The sequence below is a fragment of the Cryptomeria japonica genome, chromosome 7, assembly GCF_030272615.1.
Source record: "Cryptomeria japonica chromosome 7, Sugi_1.0, whole genome shotgun sequence".
NCBI classification, from domain to species: domain Eukaryota; kingdom Viridiplantae; phylum Streptophyta; class Pinopsida; order Cupressales; family Cupressaceae; genus Cryptomeria; species Cryptomeria japonica.
This window is the reverse complement of record NC_081411.1, coordinates 608,978,758-608,998,062: the sequence shown is the minus strand read 5'-3', so window position 1 is coordinate 608,998,062 and position 19,305 is coordinate 608,978,758. Positions and strand designations below refer to the sequence as shown.

The 19,305-nt window shown below is 40.6% G+C and overlaps 1 protein-coding gene across 5 annotated transcripts in view; it reads right to left on the bottom strand.

Moving 5' to 3' along the window:
- The window catches only part of LOC131060626 (telomerase reverse transcriptase), a 284,041-nt gene that overhangs the window by 159,691 nt on the left and 105,045 nt on the right, over positions 1-19,305 (bottom strand). For all 5 annotated transcript variants that reach the window (XM_059207616.1, XM_059207617.1, XM_059207618.1 and 2 more), the window contains 2 exons: positions 13,404-13,533; positions 12,390-12,525 (listed from right to left, as the gene is read on the bottom strand). In XM_059207616.1, coding sequence (XP_059063599.1) covers positions 12,390-12,525; positions 13,404-13,533 — 266 coding nt within the window. The remainder of the gene's footprint in view (positions 1-12,389; positions 12,526-13,403; positions 13,534-19,305) is intronic.

Genomic DNA, 19,305 nt, shown 5'->3' with positions numbered 1-19,305 from the left:
CTTTGCTGATACGAATTCGAAGATCAACATGGAAGCAGGCGGTCTTTGCATGTAATGGGTCGCCCATTTGAACAACAAACTGTAGTAACTGATAGTGATGTAGAAGTTGACATAGAAGAAGAAACACGGGAAGACCAACCGACACAAGATCTGGTATATTTGTGGAAGATCTCGGTCAATCAAAACGAGCAGAGGGAAGCTTGGGAGAGAGCAGTTCCTAAAAGCATGATACGTGACAACCTTAGAGTCAACGACTTTGTATTTGATCTGCTCGGAAGGATTCCAAGGTTGTTTGCTCGTAAGAACGCAACCGTAGGGAGGAAGAAGAAAGGGATACGAGCAAACGTCGTACCCCTTACAATTAATGCCCCTACGTCCCAATAAGGAAAGACGAAATCTATAAAAACTCTCGAGAGGCAAAGGAGGGACCAGTATGGAGATCCCTCCGATTAAGGGAACAAAGTGAGAGAAGGCGGCAGCTGAGGGAAAGTGTTGAGGGTTCAAAGAGTCCAAAGAAGAGAAGAAGTCGGAGCCGTACTCAGGATAGACAAAGACTGCATACGTGGAGTGAGTTGGTCGAGGTTGCGAATAACCTACCACTCCTAGAAGTAGCGGAGGAAGATCTCACTGACCAAGCCGTACATTCCACTTCCAGTGACGAATCCAGAACCAAGCCTCAAACTCAAAGCAGTCTATCTATACAATCTGTACATGACAACGAAGAATGGAACCTCCAAGATGCCGAAATTTTTGAAACCAACCTGCACAGAATTGCAAGTTTGTCCTTCCAAGAGGAAACGATAATAGGAGGACCCGAGTCGGAGACTCCAGGGAGAAACAAGTACAGCAACATAGAAGGTGACCGAGGGGTTGGCAACACAGAGGGTGGACGTAGTGAGGGCTCGCGCATGGCTGAAGGTGCAGAAGAGGCACAAGGACGCAGTCGAGAGCATAACACTTCACTCTGGTGGTCAAATATATCCAACACCTACCGAACAAGAACCATGGTGAATACCCCGGAGCAGTAAAAACTTCCCAAGTTCACAAGAGACCGAAAGGAAGAACCTGCACGCCACTGCAAGACATGCATAATAGTATCGATGGCGAACAAACAGGAGGATGAGGACCATTGGCTATGGGCATTTCCGGCTACACTGCGTGGGATTGCAATTGATTGGTTCATGGATTTGCCTGATGAGAAGAAGTACTCCTGGAAGGAACTAAGAAAAGCATTCAAAGAAGAGTTCAAGCTCCTGAGGGATGATAATGAGATCGTGGCCGAGTTATACAATACGAAGCAGGGTAAGGCCGAGAGCGTACGAGCATACAATTAATTGACGGTTGAAGGGATTACTGAACAAGATGGAAAACCAACTGGCTGATGGACTGAAGAAGCGGTGGTTTCTCAAGGGATTGATTCCCTCCCTCAGAAAGAAAATGAAAGTTGTCCCTCCGTCCTCATATGCTAACACCTACAATCGAGCTATGGACATTGAAACTGAGAGCAAAACATCCAAGGGGAAGAAAAAGCTCAGCAACGATGATAGTACAGAGGAGAGCAGCGATGGAGAGTCCAAAACCGTACGAGCCCTTCGTAGAGATATGATGCGGATGATGGAGTTGAAGGCAGAAAAGGAGAGTGGCGAAGAGGGTAAAGAACTTTGGTGCACCAACACAAAGCAGAAGGTCATGCTAAGGGAACATGTCCAAAGAAGTCTTTTTGTGACATCAGTCAAGTACTGGGACATTCCATCAAGGAATGCTCGTACAATCTGAAGACATGGAGCACACAAGTGCTCTTCACCCAAGGGGAACAAGCTACCCCGCCAACCACACCAGCTAGACCACCAACAAACTCCGACACTTCACCAAAAGGATACCACAATAACCGGGGAGGGAACAATCGATCCAACAACAACACACCAAGAAGTATAATCCAATACAATGCAATGGGGCGACCCATGATTCAATGCCACAAATGCAATGAGTGGGGCCACTTCACTCGGGAGTGCCAGAGTGGGAACAACAATGGAAGTTTATTGCATAAATGGTGTGGTCCTGGGAATCATGAAGACAGTGACTGCCCAAAGCAGAAAGGGGTAACTATGGCGAATGTCAAGGAGCCAGATGAGGAGGTGCTGGCAATAACGAGGCTACAAAGCATAAAAGCAGTGTACCCCAATCCCCGTACCGGGAAGGAAAGACTCCGAGAGGCCAAGGCAGATGTTGAACGAATGATGGCAGAATAGCGAAGGGCCTCACATGATGCCACCAGTACTCCACCATGGTTGGAGTCCGAGAAAACTATCATAAAACAGATGTTGCAAGCTACCATACTAGTACAGGTATCTGACCTTCTGCAGACTATGCCACAATTGAAAATGGCCCTCTCAAATGTAGTTGGCGACAACATCATCGACCAGGAACACTACGAGTCAGCGACAAAACTATCTAGCACATCGGCCATAGACCCCATGCTACTCATCGTGAGTATTGGCCAGAAGCCAGCCGTCATAGAAATGGAGATCATGGGACAGAAGCTGACAAATACTATCGTCGATGATAGTTCTGGAGTAAATGTATTGCCAGAGGAGACATGGAGGGGTCTGAGCAAACCGACTCTCTAGCCACCAACATTCCAGCTTGTAGGTGCCAACCAACATGGTATTAAACCTTTGGGAACACTTATGGTACAAAAAGTTGTTATCGGCACCCAACATTTCTTCCTCGACTTTGTCATCATTCCACTGGAGAAAACGGCCTACGATGCTCTCCTCAAGAGAGGTTGGCTAATCATGGCGAAGGCAAATCATAGCTGGAAGAAAAACACACTCTCCATCAAGAGTGAAGGGCGTAAATATGTCATTGACTTAAGAAACCAAGCAGTGAGTGAAGAATTGCCATCCTTTGATTCGGACTCAGATGATTCTCAGGAGTACAAATGGGATACAAGAGATGGACGAAGAAAGATGGAGCCCAACAATGAAGGACAACTGGAGTTGGAAGGTTGTTCGGAGGATGAGACGAGCTCTCTCAACGGGCTCTTTCATTGGCAGATGGAGGACTAAGAGGTCTTTCACCCAAAGTGTCATATGTTGCAAACTTGTGAGATTGAGGAGCCAGGCGAAGGTACCGAGAGTGCGACCTTCCCTCTAAAGTATAGGGAGTACCGAGAAGGCGTGGAACAGGTAGATGACTCCGAGATAAAAATGCAACCTCAAAAGGATCCAACAGGAGTGAAACGAAAGATAGTAACTAGCAACAACGAGGAACCCAGCAAGAAGCAAAAAAGAGAAGCCTATGGGAAAATGATGGCAAAAGGTTCCAGAAGACGAATTAAGGAGAAAAGAGCCAAAAAATTAAAAAGAGTGATTGCCCCAACGAAATCTAGAAATCAAATACGCAACAGCAAGTCTGGAAAATCTAAAGTCAAAAGCAATTTCCATAAAATGTTGAAGGTACGGAAACTGAAATTTAAATATTCTATTAAACAAAGGTATTGGCCAAAACATTTTTTCAAAAAAGTGCTTCTAATTGAAAAAATAAATGTTATGGTGAGAGTAAAAGAAAAAAATCGAGACTTTATTAGGAAATTAAAAAAGAGGGCTGGAATAGTAAAGTCAAAAGTGGAAAAGGTGGGAAATATTAAAAGAAAAATATTTTATATTAAAGTAATTAAGAAAATGATTTCTACCCTAACCATGAAGGAGAAAGGTTATAAAAGGGTATGGCCTTATTATTTTCCGTCAAAACAAGTTGAGGCTGGAGGAAAGTGTTGGAAATCACTTGGCTAGAGGAAATTTTTTTGCAGAGTGTGTGACCGGAGGAGAATCTTTTGTTAGAGGAGGCCATACAGCATACGGAGTTGGAGGAAAATTGTTCGCTAGAGGAAACCGTACATCGTACAGAATTGGAGACACAGAAGGTCAACAGTCATCAGACTGTACGGGTCTGACTAGACGAAGATCACAGGAGGACGACCCCATACAAACGTCCAGCATCACCACCAATTGTCATACGACCTCAAAGGGTGCACGTTGTTGTACAGTTGGGGGATCGTACGGATTTCGCAGCAGAATGGTGTGGTCCAGAAGATTGTCGTACGGTTTGTGGAGGCTATTGTCAGCGTACGAGGTTGTGTTGTACGACCTTTGGAGAGAATTGGGTTTGTCGTACGCTATCTAGAGGAGAGTGTCGTACTAGACCATATGGAAATTGCATATATTGACTGTACGAAGGTTGGGGGAATTGACCATACGAAAATTGTCATTAGAAATTCTCGTCATCGGGTTGCCATTGACCTTATGGAGATTGTCGTCAGAAATTCTCGCCGTCAGGTTGCCATTGGCTGTACGAAGATTCTCATCAGAAATTCTCGCCATCAAGTTGCCATTGACCATATGGAGATTGTCGTCGGAAATTCTCATTGCCAAGTTGCCAAGTCCGTCGTGCAGGAGGAGAAATGCAGGAGGCATCACAATAAGCCCGTACAGTGGGGGTGATTGTGCTGACGAGAGGTATCCGTACCCGGCTAGGAGGAAGTCCATAAGAAAATTAAATAAGGTGCGAGAATTAAAAAAAACTGAAATGGTGCGAACGTGGAACGGCAGCAACCCTAGCCAAAGTGGGCAAGGTAGTTGGGGTTACAAGAATAAAAACTACCTTATAGTTGGGAATCCTCCAACAGTTAGAAGCATGGCGACAAGGGTTTCCAGCAGTAGCAAAACAAAGAAAGCGGAAACCAAAATTCAGAAAGAGGACAGAATTATAGCAAAAATTATTACATTTGAGAGTCTCAGTGGCGCAAACTGCAGAATGCGGTAGCATAACACTCCAGATGATTATCCAGTAAAGCAATCCCTCAAGAAGGCAGAGGTGGATCATGCTATCCACATTCCAGTTTTTAATCTTCAGGAGTATGAACCCATTCTGAGGGCAATGGTGTCAGGTTATGATTCACACAACAAGAAGTCCACAGTAACAAGGCATGGCCACAGAATGCTTATTTCTTTTTGGTCGCAGGAGTTTACCAGTGTCTTTGGTATACCCAACATGCGACCAAAGGTGGCCAGGGCACCTGGAAAAATGTCAGAAAAAGATAGAGACTTCTTGATAAACCTGGTACGCAGAAGCAAACCTTACAAAGAAGCACGAAAGCATTTGCAACAGCAGCGATCGCGGGATCAAGAAAATACATGTAGCCACGGCAGACTGGAAAGCTCTCATGGACCTGGAGAAGAGAAGACTTACAGGAGCCAACCAAGTGTCCGATATGGCCATTTAGCAGATTCCATACATGAATTGGCTCATGATCGGGACTGTCTATAGTTGGGCTAGACTGTTGTCTTTAAAAATTCACGAGTTCCTCAATTTGCAAAATCGAGCGTTCTATATGCCACATCATGCCATTGCGCTCTTCTTGGATGCATGGAAGCAACAAGTACCGTTAGAAAGGTGGGGGAATTTGCGCCCATTAAGCAAAGTTGAACCGACGAAGCCCCCAATGTACTACTAGGTGCACATGGATACACTGACGGCTAAAGGAGATCATGTGCCACAACTAGCAAGAGAGTCCGACGGGAATTGGAGGAGAGCCTAGGAGGGTCAGAAGAGGAACACAGCGAAGAAGAAGAAGATGCAGTGGACCTGCCTTTGTCAGACAATGAGGATAGAGACGACACCTTCAGGTTGGCTTCTCATGGCGGGGATCATGATGATGACGAAGTGGAAGTGATCGGCAGTGAAGGGAACCCTCCAAGGAGATGTCAGAAGGAGAACAACCGAGGGCAACTCACGGGGAAAAGACACTACCAAAGGCCACAAAGAGAGCACGAGGTTCACAGGGGCCCATCGTGGTACCCTTCTCATTTGCGCTAGCCCAACTGGTACTTCCGGTACTGATAGTTGATGCTTTGCAACGGGCCTCGGCCAACATCCTGACAGGATAGAGGACAACGGCGACAGCAATAGTACCCCTTGTCGGTAGGACAAGCACCAGCACGGCTACAGCAGGGCCGACCATCACCATCCCTGCGAGCATGACCATCAAGAGGGTCACAGACATAGAAGAATTTGTCAAGCCGGAGATGGATAGTTGGTTGAGCGAGCATGCTACAACACCCAATATTCCACCATCATCACCATCCTTGTTGAGAGACTTGGAGGACATTAGAGGAGGGAATGTTGTTGGGAGAGACATTGGAGGGAGTGTTGCCAGCGAAGGCATTGGAGAAGGGAGTGTTGCTGGCAAAGGCATACCAACTGTAACCCATGCCGCTGGAGAGAAGCAATTGACAATACCCGAAGATGAGCATCTAGCAGTACATATACAAAAAGCGGGGGAGAATGGAGCAAAGCACCGTGTGGGTAGAGAGCCCCCTACTCAGGACGAAGGAGTTGTGGGTTCAAGGGAAGTTACTTGGATGGAGGCATCACTCGACGCAGGAGGTGACTCTGGCAGAGTCATACAGCCAAACATTACCATTCAGTTTTCAACGCCAGATCCAGCAGATGCATTCGGGTCAGTCAGGAGATACTTGGCACAGTTGAGGGACATGGCTACAGTACTACTAGAAGTGGCCAAACTATCGGAGCAAATGGATATGGGTGGAGATACACAAGTGGAGGAAGTAGCTAGGATCCAAAAATTCATCAAGGAGGACATCAAGAGGGAATTTGAGGAATGTTTCACAGCCAAGGGTTGGCCTCGCACGAAGAGTTTTGAGATGATATCGGCCTGGCAACCTGCACCGCAAAAAGTAACCGGCCAGAATGCTAGGATTATGGCCGACTTACACGCTCTGGAGGCAAAATTCAGAGAGGTTTTACATGATGCGTCGTGCTTAGGCTGCATTTGAGGAGGCTGAGGTAGTACGTATGGAGATGATTCAGCAATCCGAGGCTGATCAGGAGACTTTGAGGAGTGAGTTGATGGCGAAAGTAACCTCGATGGAAGCCCAACTATCTTAACAAACCCAACTTGCCAGCTCGAAGAGGGAGTGTCCGACCACTCTTGAGAAACAACTGCAACAACAGGCGGCTAGGATACAGCAGCTAGAGGCTCGAGTGCAGATCCAAGACAAAGACTTGAAATCAGTCATCCAGTTTGTGAAGACAAGCAAAGAGCAGGAATTGGTGGCTCAACGGGATTTGTAGCTCCGCACTGCACAGGTGCAATGACTTCGGGAGCAATTGGCCGCATCCAGCACACCAACTCCAGCACCTTCTGTGGCTCCAAGGACGTCTCTTCATCCCTTTCCCTTGCACTAGTTTTGTAGCCTCAGCCCCATTCTTGTCTGTCATCTGGAAGACGGTTTCTTTTTTGAAGGGACTGATGTAGACGATAGATATGTCATCGGTAATTAAATAAATAAAACTCGTTAGGTTCAATAAATGGCAAATGTAATAACCTTTACCTTCCAAGAGTTAGTTGGTAGTTGCTAATAGTTGGCGGCCTTAGCCAACCGTTGGGAGATATTCATCTATATATTGTATCCAAGGAAGGAAGGACGTACCGTTGTCATTACATGTTGGAAATAAAAGTTGATCTTTCTGGCATATGTTTTCTATGTTTTATATGCTATGTAATTTATATCCTTGATATGTGTATATTTCATTCTGTTTATTCCTAGTTACTAAAGACACACCCCATCGGGAGTAAACAACCACCCCAATCTCCATCAGTATAAATTGTAAGTGTAAAATCATTACCTTTAGGATACCATAAACCATAGCTCATAGTACACTTAAGATACTTGAAGATCCTCTTAACTATCTGAACATGAGTATCCTTAGGAGTGGCCTGAAATCTAACAACATAACCAACAACTTGCATAATGTCAAATCTAGTAGCTGTAAATTATAACAAACTTCCCACCATAGACCTATAAAACATTTGATTAACATCTGGAGACTCACCATCTTTACTCAGTTTGGATCCTTTCATAATACGAGTGCTTAAAAGATTACAATACTCCATTCTAAGTCTTTTCAACATCTCTTTAATATACTTTGTTTGAGAGATAAAAATACCTTTATTTGATTCATGAATTTGTAGGCCAAGAAAAAAGGACAACTCATCCAACATGGACATTTCAAATTCCTTCTTCATATTGGTATTGAGAACTTTACACATTTCTACACAATCACTACCAAAAATCAAATCATCAACATAAACTAATACAATCAGCATGTGTTTACCTTCTTGTTTAACATATAGGTTGTTGTCCACTATCCCTCTCCTAAATCCTTGTTGTTATAGGTAATTGTCAAGTCTATCATACCAAGCATGTCGGGCTTGCTCAAGGCTATAAAGAGCATTTTTCACCTTACAAACATAGTTCTGATTTTCTGATAATATAAACCCATCAGGATATTCTATGTACACTTCTTCATTCAAATTACCATTGAGAAAAACAGATTTGGCATCCATTTCGAAAATTTTAAAGCCTTTAAAAGAAGCAAAAGCTAAAAACATTCTAATTGCTTCTAAACATGCAATAGGAGCAAAGGTTTCATCAAAGTCAATACCTTCTACCTGAGCATAACCTTTGCAAACAAGCCTTGCCTTGTTTCTCACAACTTGGCCATCTTAATTCAATTTGTTTTTGTAGACCCATTTTGTGCCAATCATTCTTGTCTTTGGGCCTACAAACAGGTTTTCATGTTCCACTTTTATGAATTTGATCAAGCTCCTCTTTTACGGTTGCCACCCAGTGTTTGTCTTCAGCTGCTTCTTCAAAATTCTTAGGCTCAATCATGGACAGCAAAGAGGTGTCTTCATCCTCATAATAATTAATATTTCTTCTTGTAGCTCTAGTTCTGTCCTCTTGCAAAATTTGATCAATAGGATGATTCTTTTGAACAAACTTAGAAGGTGTCTTCAAAAATGTTCTATATGTGGTCTTATGTTGTCTAATTTCAAGTTCATTTCTAGTGGTTGCATCTGCTGTCCCAAACTGAATATCAGAAGGTGCATTCTTAGTAAAAGTATCTTTCATCTCATGTTGAACACTTTTTGATGTATTTTTAGGACTTCCACTTGTTGTCCCAGCTTGTACATGTGAAGAAGATTGTTTGACAGCACCTTCTAATTCATCTTTTCGAGTGCTATCATCACTATTTTCAAACTTATCACATGTGTTAAAGTTCTCATGAACTTTTACATTAACACTCTCAACAATCTTATGTAGCCTTTTGTCAAAGCATCTATAAGCTTTACTTTAGAAGAGTATCCCAAAAAGATACTGTTGATGTGTGTTTTATGCACATAACATTTCAGAATAAAATACCAAGGTAATTTACCCTCTCTTGAACAAAATCACCTCAGATGCTAACAATAAGATCAACTAAAATGATTCCAAGGTTTCTACATGTCACGTCTTGACGAGTGGGTAACTCAATGGTCGATGTGAATTGTTGTGTTCACTTGGGGACTTACACAAATGTTAGAATTATCTTCTTCGATCATGAAATATGCGGAATAGGTGTGCTGACAACTTAGGATTTAACAATATAGCTCTGGACTTAATTCTTATTAAAAAATGGGCAAAAGGAATAGGGTTCAGGAAATCTATTCTAGGCCTAGGAATGTAGGAAATGATGAACAAATCTAGTGGAATCAAACTAGGCAAGGTCTCACAAACAAGTATTGACACAAGCTTAATGCAATCGTCTAAGGTATACTTAAGGATTTTCAAACTATTACCATCACACATTGACACCATCCAAGTTGATGCTTGTCAAAGGTTGCATAGTAATTGAAATTAAGCTTACTCAAATTTCCAGTTGACCACACAAGGAGCACTTACCAGCGGCAAGAGGCTAGTGGTATGGATTAAGGATTCCACACAAAAATATTCAACAAATCTTTCACTCAATCGAACATACATGAAAATAAATTCTAATCTAACTTGGAGGAATTGAGAACCATGAATGCAAAGACAACATTTGAAGAGGAAAATCACCAACAATTGAACAATGATTTAGATTCAAATAGCTGCAGCATATACCAACAATTCTACAAAAACTCTCAATTACAAATGAGAGACAAGGAGGTATATATAGAGTCTCTTACAAAATGGATGGCCAAGATTGATACAAGATCAACGGCCAAGATCATGCCAACAAAACCCTAGAATTGCCCATATTAGGGTTTACATCAAAAATGGCACCACCAATATATGGCCCAATAAAAAGATACCTAGTCATCAAATAGGAAATCTTCTAGAAGATTCCTCCCTGCATCTCTCTCTCTCCTAGCATATTCCAAGAATCTAGCCGATACAAAATCTAACTCCTCCATGGAAATGCTAGGCAAGGTATCCTTTTGCAAATCAATCACGTCTAGTGAATCCGAGCAAGCGTCCAAAGTGTTCTCCTAATCTGGCATGAGCTTCTGCGAACTATGAACATGAATCAACAAAGAGACCAAGTCATCCATCTGACTCTTCTTCTTCAAAGAGTCAAACTGACAAAAATACATAAATTTCATCTTGTCTCTTAATTCGGCTAAAACTGTAAACCACTAGCATCACTAACATCAACACCCAATAACTCCTCAATTGAGGCAAGGCTCTTCATCTGAATGTCCTGAATCAATCCCTCCATCTCCATACAGCTCAACTGGGCATTCTCATAAGTTGATCTCTTCACGGCCAATGAACAATACCAACCATGAAAATCATATATGTCTCCATTGTGCACAATGCTCTCGCGGACCAAGGTGGAATTAGGAATCTTCTTCAAAGCTTTGAGGCGTGGAATAGTCTTCTCCTGAATAGACCGGAATTCTTCCCATACTCCCTCTAAATACTGGATTCTAAACATGAGCCCTGTTGTCCTATCATATGCCTGGACAAACTGGGTTAGGAAATCATCTGCCTGTTTTCTTGTACTCTCAATCCACTTTTCCAACTCTGAGAGTGTATCTCTCGTTGCCTCATAGTGTGAATGTAGTCCATGATCAACTGCAATGGAGGAAATACGTGTGATGGAGGATTTGAGGTGTCTGCTAGCCTTTGTGCCAGCAGGTTGTGGCCACCTCCAGGCAGGAATGGTACGCTTTGAGGAACTTGGAGTATGTCTCGGCTGGACGTGAGGTTGCCTTGGTGGATGCAGAGAGGGCTCGGGAGGAGTTGACCACCAGGTTGGAGGCAGTACTAGCGTGAGACATAGCCCAGCGTACCCAGGAGTTGGAAGCCAAGAGGGCAGCGCGGGTGGCTATCGAGGACAAATTGGCTAGGGAGACAGTATCATTTGAGTAGCAGTTGGTGGAGGCTGAGACTGAAAAACGTGTTTTGCAAACAAGTTTGGTTTAGGCACTGGAGGACTGTGATGCCAAAGGGAGCACTAATGGTGAAATCTGCACTTGAGCATCGGATGGTAGCAGACAAGGGTTTTCCGACAAGGACGCAGCAAGTGTATAAGTTCCGAGCTCGACTGGCGTCAGTAGTTCCTGCCATTCATCTCTATTTTGTGTTAAGTCGTCCGGAGTCGACTTCTTTTCTTGGGGGGGATGATGTTGCTGGGAATAATCATTATTTTATGTTGTCATATTATGTTTATGTTGTCGTCGGTAATAATGAGTTACGGCGGTCAGTTAGTTAGTCGTCCCGAAGGGCAATTGGACGCGACGGTTGGTCACACCCCTTCGGGTATTATATATTGCGTACCTTTCCTTCGAAGTGGATCATGATAGTCGTGTCAAATGTAATGTTATAAGCACTTGATGTACATGGACTATTGAATTAATACAGAGACTGGTTATTTAATATATTTCCATTATGTTCTGTGCATTTACTTTCTGCATTTAAATCTATGGCGTTATTATTCTGCATTACGTACTTTATGCTTTAAGTTATTCACCCAAGAGGGCAAACACTATGTCCTTTCTTTTTTTGTATATTTACATTGAAAATAAAAGTGAAACTTGCAGCCTTTGGGCATTTTGTTGTAACGTGCATACTATTTTTTTATATCACATGCATATTAACAATAAATTATGAGAGCAATTGATTTTTGATATTTTGTAATTTGTTTTTCTCATGTGAACTCTCAATTAAACACAGATGTTATGTATTAAAGAAACTATAATGTATATGATAAATGCTTTATCAATATTATCATACGAATATTTAAAATTTCCCTATATATTTTAAACTTTCCCCTATTTTTTATACAGCCATCCCCTGCCATTCCCAAACTAGCCTCAAAAAACTTTATCCCCAAAACACATCCCCCCATCCTCTACCGTCCCCATCCAGAAAACTTGGGGTAACATAGCAAAAAACAAGATATATAAAAGATACACTTCCAATGACTTACACAAGGCAAAGTAAAATACATGGAGAAGACATTTGAACATTTCCATACAAGAATTAATAACTCACTGGCATAAAGATTCAGACAAGCCAAATCCATCAGTGATGCTTTCATTTAAGCATGAATTGGAATTGGGAAGCCCAAAAATAATTGCCAAAAGTTGTTTTGCACCAGAAATTCTCGGTTTGGCCACATTCAATATATCTGAAGTAAAATTAAGGTAACAAAATCAAATTTGATATGACTAATAATAATTCCTCCAGTATTTTCAGTTTTTCCTTGACATAATCAGAGTTATTTGTAGGTAACAGCAGTCAAAAAAAAATTTGGTGCAAGTACAAAGCAACATAACAAAAAATATTCATATTGTACATTTCTGGAGATTCGGCAATATCAATATCAAATACACACGTGCTCAATTACACACACACAAACAAGGTAAAATTCTTTCTGATTAATATGATATAAAATGTATTACTATCCTGATAAAATTTGATGGTGAATTGATCAAAAACTTAGCAATCTTTAATGCAAAGCAACATAACAAAATATTATTGTAATGAGCATTTCTGGAGATTAAGTAATATCATTATCAACTTAATATACACATACATAAATAGTCGGTGCAAGCTAAAATCCTTCTGATGAATAAACATAAAATGCACTACTATATTGATAAAATGTTGTAGTAATTTCAGAAATGTATTTAAAACAAAATTTTAAAAACCTATAAAGAATGAATGTCAAGGGACTTGGCTGCTAGGCATTGATACGCTCAATCTTGCTATTTGCTCAGCTTGAACTTCATTCTATTGGTTTAACATCCTATTTACGTGAAATTGCTATTAGGCACATCACACAAAATATCCAAAGAAGGTAAAAGGTCATAAATGCATAAATTTGGCAGATGAAATCACATTGTATAGTTTATCTTCACTATTTAAAAGAAATTTTTCTTTCCTACATTATTTCTTTATGAAAAATTAAATAATTAATCAAGGAAGAACACATCATCCCTTTCAAAACCACAAACATAACAAGCTGTCTATAAATAAAATTGGAAGTGCATAAATTCAGGATACGATTGGGGGGGAATCCACCATGATGAGTGAATTTAGAATTGTAGAAAAGACTCCGTCGATTAATCAAAATGTTAGTTGTGTCCATATGTCTCATATGTACCATCAACCAGCAAACACAACTGCAAAAAAACTACACAGATAAAAATCATCAATTTTAATGTCATTTGAAATAGCATTGTCCACAAGAGATCTTTAACATGCCATACAAGATGTGACTTAAACAATGTAATACAAGATATTTGGCATAAAATATTCAAAAAGTGATTGATCAAGGCAGCCAAAAGCACTCGAGAAGAAGGATACGACGTATGTATAACCAAGGATACAATGTATACCTTAGATGGTTGCTAGCCAAGGAAAAACAACATTATTTATGAAAAAAAATCCTCCTAATATACAGCCATTGCTTAAGGACTTTGCATCTGATCACCAAGAGTTGAGAGGTCAGTGTAATGTCCCCTTTCAAGGAGTAGCCTATTTAATTCCCGTAGGCTAAATTTGGGATATCAAGGAATAAATTTAATTAATTAATTAAAGTTGTCCAATAGACAAAATTTTACGAATACCTTAACTCTAATTAATTAAATAAAGTGACTTAAGTGAAAATTAAAAGGAAATATTAAAGGTCACTTTATTAATTTCCTTTAATGAAACATTTTAAGCGGGAATTTGAAAAGTCCTTCAAGAATGTTCTAACGAAAAATATAAAAAGAGGAATTGGGAGCTCATTTGCTCATGCTTGTTAAATTCTCTATTGTGGATTTGGAAGCTTCTTGTTGGAGAAAAATCCTATAACAGAAATCCCAAGGGGAATCGGTTTCAATAGTGAGAGATCTACCCTAGCTGGTTAAAGGTGGAACTACACACATTTCATGCCTAGATTAAACAACTGAAGATTGAATTTAAGTCTTGTAGGCAAGACAAATTAATTTCATAACAAGGAGTTATCAGGAAAGGCTATGACAACTACTTAGATGTGATACATCAGCATGGAGTGCAATTATAGTCTCCTTTCCTAGACGCCAATCATTTTAAGTGTTGGGCTTTAGAAATTTTCATTGATATTGGGTGATTGCAGTATTTTTCTTGGGCTGCCATTGCCAGTCTAGTTGGCATGTGATATAGAAAGCAAGTTGAAGGAAGTTGATCAGCCATTTTGAGGCATTTTGGTTTGTCTTTGCTAGCTGCCCATTTCTATCAGGAGGCTGATAGAGTTGGAAGGTTGAGTAGCACCTCTGCTTGGCGTTTGGATGCATGAAAGTGACGTGAGCCTATCATAGGCTGGCATAGTAGTTTTGGTAACCTCTCTTGTCCTTTGGCATGAGGATTTTGGGCAGAAAATACCCAGGTGCAAACCAATACCAGTTGCTGTTCAACCTCGGGATGAATTTCAAGCCTCTCCATTGAGGTTGAATATTGCTGGTTTGTGAGGTCAGAACATTATAAATATATTTTCTTGTAGTTCTGTTCATGTTACATCACTTATTTGAATAAAAATCTTATGGTTATCAGCAGGTGAAAATATTTATTGTGCTTGTTAATAAATGCCTAGTTAGTTATGAATGTTATGTGAAAACATTGCATTGCAAAACCAACAAACCAAGCATCATTAAACCCGCACATCAGAAAACTTGTAACGTCCCCACTTTGAAATATAAATAAATAATAAAATTAAAAATAAAAAAGAATATAAATTAACATTAAATTAAAATATAAAAGAATATAATTAAACTTTGATTAAAGTTAATGAATGGACAAAAGGCATGAAATGATAAGTTGCGACTCCCCCAAATATGGGATATAAAAGGTAGAAGAGAACTCATTTAAAGGGGGATAATTTGGGTATCAGAAGTGCAGATCTGATTGTAAAAGGTTGTGAAAGGGAGCTAATGGTGAAAGGGTGTGTCTCTTGCCAAAGGGTATACATGATGAAGTGATGTGACCTCTCCCTCACATTGAGAGATATAAAGGAAAGGAACCAAAAGCATCCAGTGACATCACCATCGATCAGATCAGATCAGAACTGTTATTAAGTTACAGGCAGTAACATCCTTGTTCTTGGTGGTATGCATGGGGATGTGCTTAATATGTATGCTTAATATATGAAGTCTGATAATGTCTTATGCAGAATTTAATAGTAATATTAATATAGACTGCAATATGTATGACAGTCATACTTAATTTCATATGCATTCACAATACATGAAAGATTATTATATTATTGGCCTAGTCTTAATTCATCTACTAAGTCCTATGAGGGGATAAGTTGTTTGTGTGTAGGGAAAGGTGAGTAAACCCATCACAAGTGATGGTGAGCCCAAGTTGGGTAGGGACGTAGTTGTGGGCCTTGAGGGAGACTCTGTGTAGTTGGTGTCAGCGCCCTATGATAGTAAATCCCCATCCCTTATTAGGATTAGGAAAGAAGCTAAGATAGGACTTAATATAATGAATGTTGAATGTGTTATGAATACTAATTTGTGCAATAGTTTAGGAAATATGAATTGAAACACAATAACGTATGGTAACGTTTGTAAATTCATTGGGAAACAGGCAGCCTCCTAGTAGGGGACATTACAAAACTAGACAAAACTGTTTGATTGAATGCTCATTTATTAAACATTTGGTAAAGGTCATAAAATGTTGGTGCAAAAATTGGTCCAAGCTCTAAGCTCTTTTAGTGGTATAAGAGCAAATGATCTTGCCAACCTAGAGGGTTATGAGACAAGTAATGTCTAAAATTGATTCATGAGTCTAGAGGATACAGAATTTATCACTTGCGGGAGAAGGAGAGAGAGAGGGGGTTTTCTTAGTTCAGATTTAGAGGAAGAAGGAAGTATGGGAGATAGACATGAACGGCAGAATCCTAGTACCATGGAGATTTTAAATGATTTGGCTAGGGGACAACATCAATTCGTTCAGCTAATGACCAGATGCAAACAATGAATAACAGAACTCAGGGTGATAATGGCAACAATGGCAACCATGGCAATATCAAAAACGATGGCAATCATCGGGAGAAGAGTAACACTAATTTTGGTAAACAACTCCAGGACAGCCAGCAAAATTACTCCAACACCTTTAATGCCTGAATTCTTAGAAGCACCACGAAAAGATCAGGTGGTTCAGCAGGAAGGTGGTGAAGGTTGGACAAATTATTTAAGGGAGTGTCAAACCTTGTGAGATGATTTTCATGCAGCCATGTCCTTAGCTGATTTTTGTGAAGTCAAATACGGAAACAAACCAAGAGGAGATAGAGGACATAGGTCTAACTAGGATTTGTAGTGTAAGGTAGGAAAGTTGACCGTTCCTAGCTATGATGGCTCTAGCAGATGCATTGCATATTCCTGGGTGCAAAAATTAGATATGTGATTTCAGCTTAATCCCATGCTAGAGTCAAAGGCCATCAAATATGCCACACTTCATCTAGATGGAGAGGCTCATGAGTGGTGGTACCATGGGTTGGTCACTTTGGGGAATGCTAGTATCACATCATATGCTAGTTTTACTCAGAGGTTGATTGATAGGTTTGGTAAGAACCCTGAACTGCATTTCAGAGAGTTGGCTCAATTGAGACAGGTGAGGTCAGTTCACTCCTACATATCAGAGTTCTAGAAACTCTAAGTCATGGTCACGGATGTTTCTAAGTGTGGGCTAATTGTTTTATTCATGGAATGATTGACAAAACCAATTTATGATTGGATCAATGCATTTAATCTGAGTACATTACAAGATGCCATCAAGAGGGCTCAAAACATGGAGAGTTCAACACCTAAAAAGAAATTCATTTCCACCAAAGAAGGATAGAAGCCTTTTCAAAAGGATTGGCCAAAAAGGAACGATTTGGATGATGAGGTAGGGAATGAGCTAAGCAAGAAAAAGATTTAATGTGCACGTGCCCAACAAACTTGAGCCAACTTAGGTGAACATATTTAATGTTTTGACTGTCGATAGCTGCTTCCGCCATTTCAGCCGCTCCTGTGTGGATCCCATGTTGATCCCACATTCCCTCCTATTCCCCATCCTCATTCCTGTTATAAATACAGGATGCTGTGAGTTGTAAATATCATCTCATTTTTCCATCAATGTAATTAATTGTCTGATAGAGCTTCTTGTGTTTGTGAAGATTTGGTTTGCAAGTCAAGCTTCTGGAAACTTTCACATTTGATAGGACTTGATGATGTCCTTGCAAGCCCTTCTGAATATTCTTAAGAGAATTTTGTATTTCTTGAGGAGTTTCATCAAGCAATCCCTTGAGGATGATTTTCTTGCCATCTTCCTTGAATCTGAAGGTCATGGCCTTGAAGTTTTGAGTGAATTTACCGTTAGTCTTCATCCATTGTATGCCTAGAACCATATCTATATTGTGCAATTCCAACATATGGAAGTCATCGTTGAGTGTATAACTTCCAATAGTGATCTCTAACCTCAGTGCTATTGTCTTACATTCCAAATGTGAACCATTCACCATTGTTATATTGAATTCTTCTTGCTCACTAGTTTGGAATCCTTGAGAGACGGTAAGTGTGAGTTTAAGAAATTGTGGGTGGCCCCACTATCTATGAGAATTGTTATTGGATGCCCTTGCAAGGTTCCTTGTACTCTAAAGGTGTTATATCCGAAAGATCCTATCATGGTGGCGAGTGTACCATTCTTTTTCTAAAAAAGAGGGTGGGCTGGCCTCATTTTCTAATTCACCTTGTCCGCTGCTCAAATGCTCATTTTCTTCTCCCTCACTATTGGGCCTTACCTCTATGTAATGGATTTTACCTTTGCCCATGCATCGATGCCCTAGCTCCCATGGCACTTTGCATGTGAAACATAGTTTCCTCCTTCTCAAATCTTGTCGGTCTCTTCGTCCAATTTTGTTCCTCCTTTATGCATCCCTTGGGAATGGTGGGTTGGTTTGGTCTTTGGGTTTTGATGGTTCATTGGGTAGTGCTTTTCTTTTGATTGTGCCTAAATCCATGTCCCATGATTTCTTGATGGCCTCTTGTAATGTTTTTGGATTGAGAGCTTTTAACCAACCTCTCAACGGGTCCATTAGTCCATCCATAAATAGGACTATCAACCTTCTCTCGGATATGTCAATAACTGGGACTAACAACCATTGGAACTCCATTATGTATTAATTAATAGATCCACTATGTTCAAGTTGTGCCAACACTTTGAAGTGAAGTTCTAGATCTTTGTTGTCAAATCTTTCTATCAATCTCTCTGTGAATTCCACATGCGAAGTGATTTGAGCATGCCCCATGGTGGTCATTTTGTGGTACCACCATTCATGTGCTACCCCATCCAAGTGTAAGGCTGCATATTTGATGGCTTCTTCTGCTGACATAGGGTTTCATTGAAAATATATGTCAATCTTTGCACCCATGCACGTGCTGTGGTATTACCCAATCCATCAAAATAGGGTATGCTAAGCTTCCCAACCTTCCTTTTTAACTCGGAATGATTGTCACAGCTCCCTCTTTTAAGCATGTGTCTCATTCTTAAATAAATATAATCTTTTAAGGACATTTCATGTTGAAGACCTCCATCTATCCAATCCTGTCTTAACTGATCTTGAAGATCTACCAAGGTGGGTTCATTCTCCTCTTGTTGTTCAAATCTAGGGGTGAATGTCATAGGCCCAGAGCTCTTTGTAGAGGTCCTAAAGCTAGGACTTCCGTTAATAGATTGTCCTTAATTTCCTCCCTGGTTTCCACCATTGTTGTTGATCACTGTTTGTGTGAGCATGTCAAGTAGTTGAGCCATTCTTTGTTGGGTATCCCTTTGTTTGATCAAGAATTGATCCATCTTCCTGCTAAACTTTCCTTCGTCAGCCATGCTTGTACCTTCTTGTTTGTTGTCCTTAGGGTTTTGGCCTCATTTCTTGCAGTAATAAGTTTTTAGCTCTTCA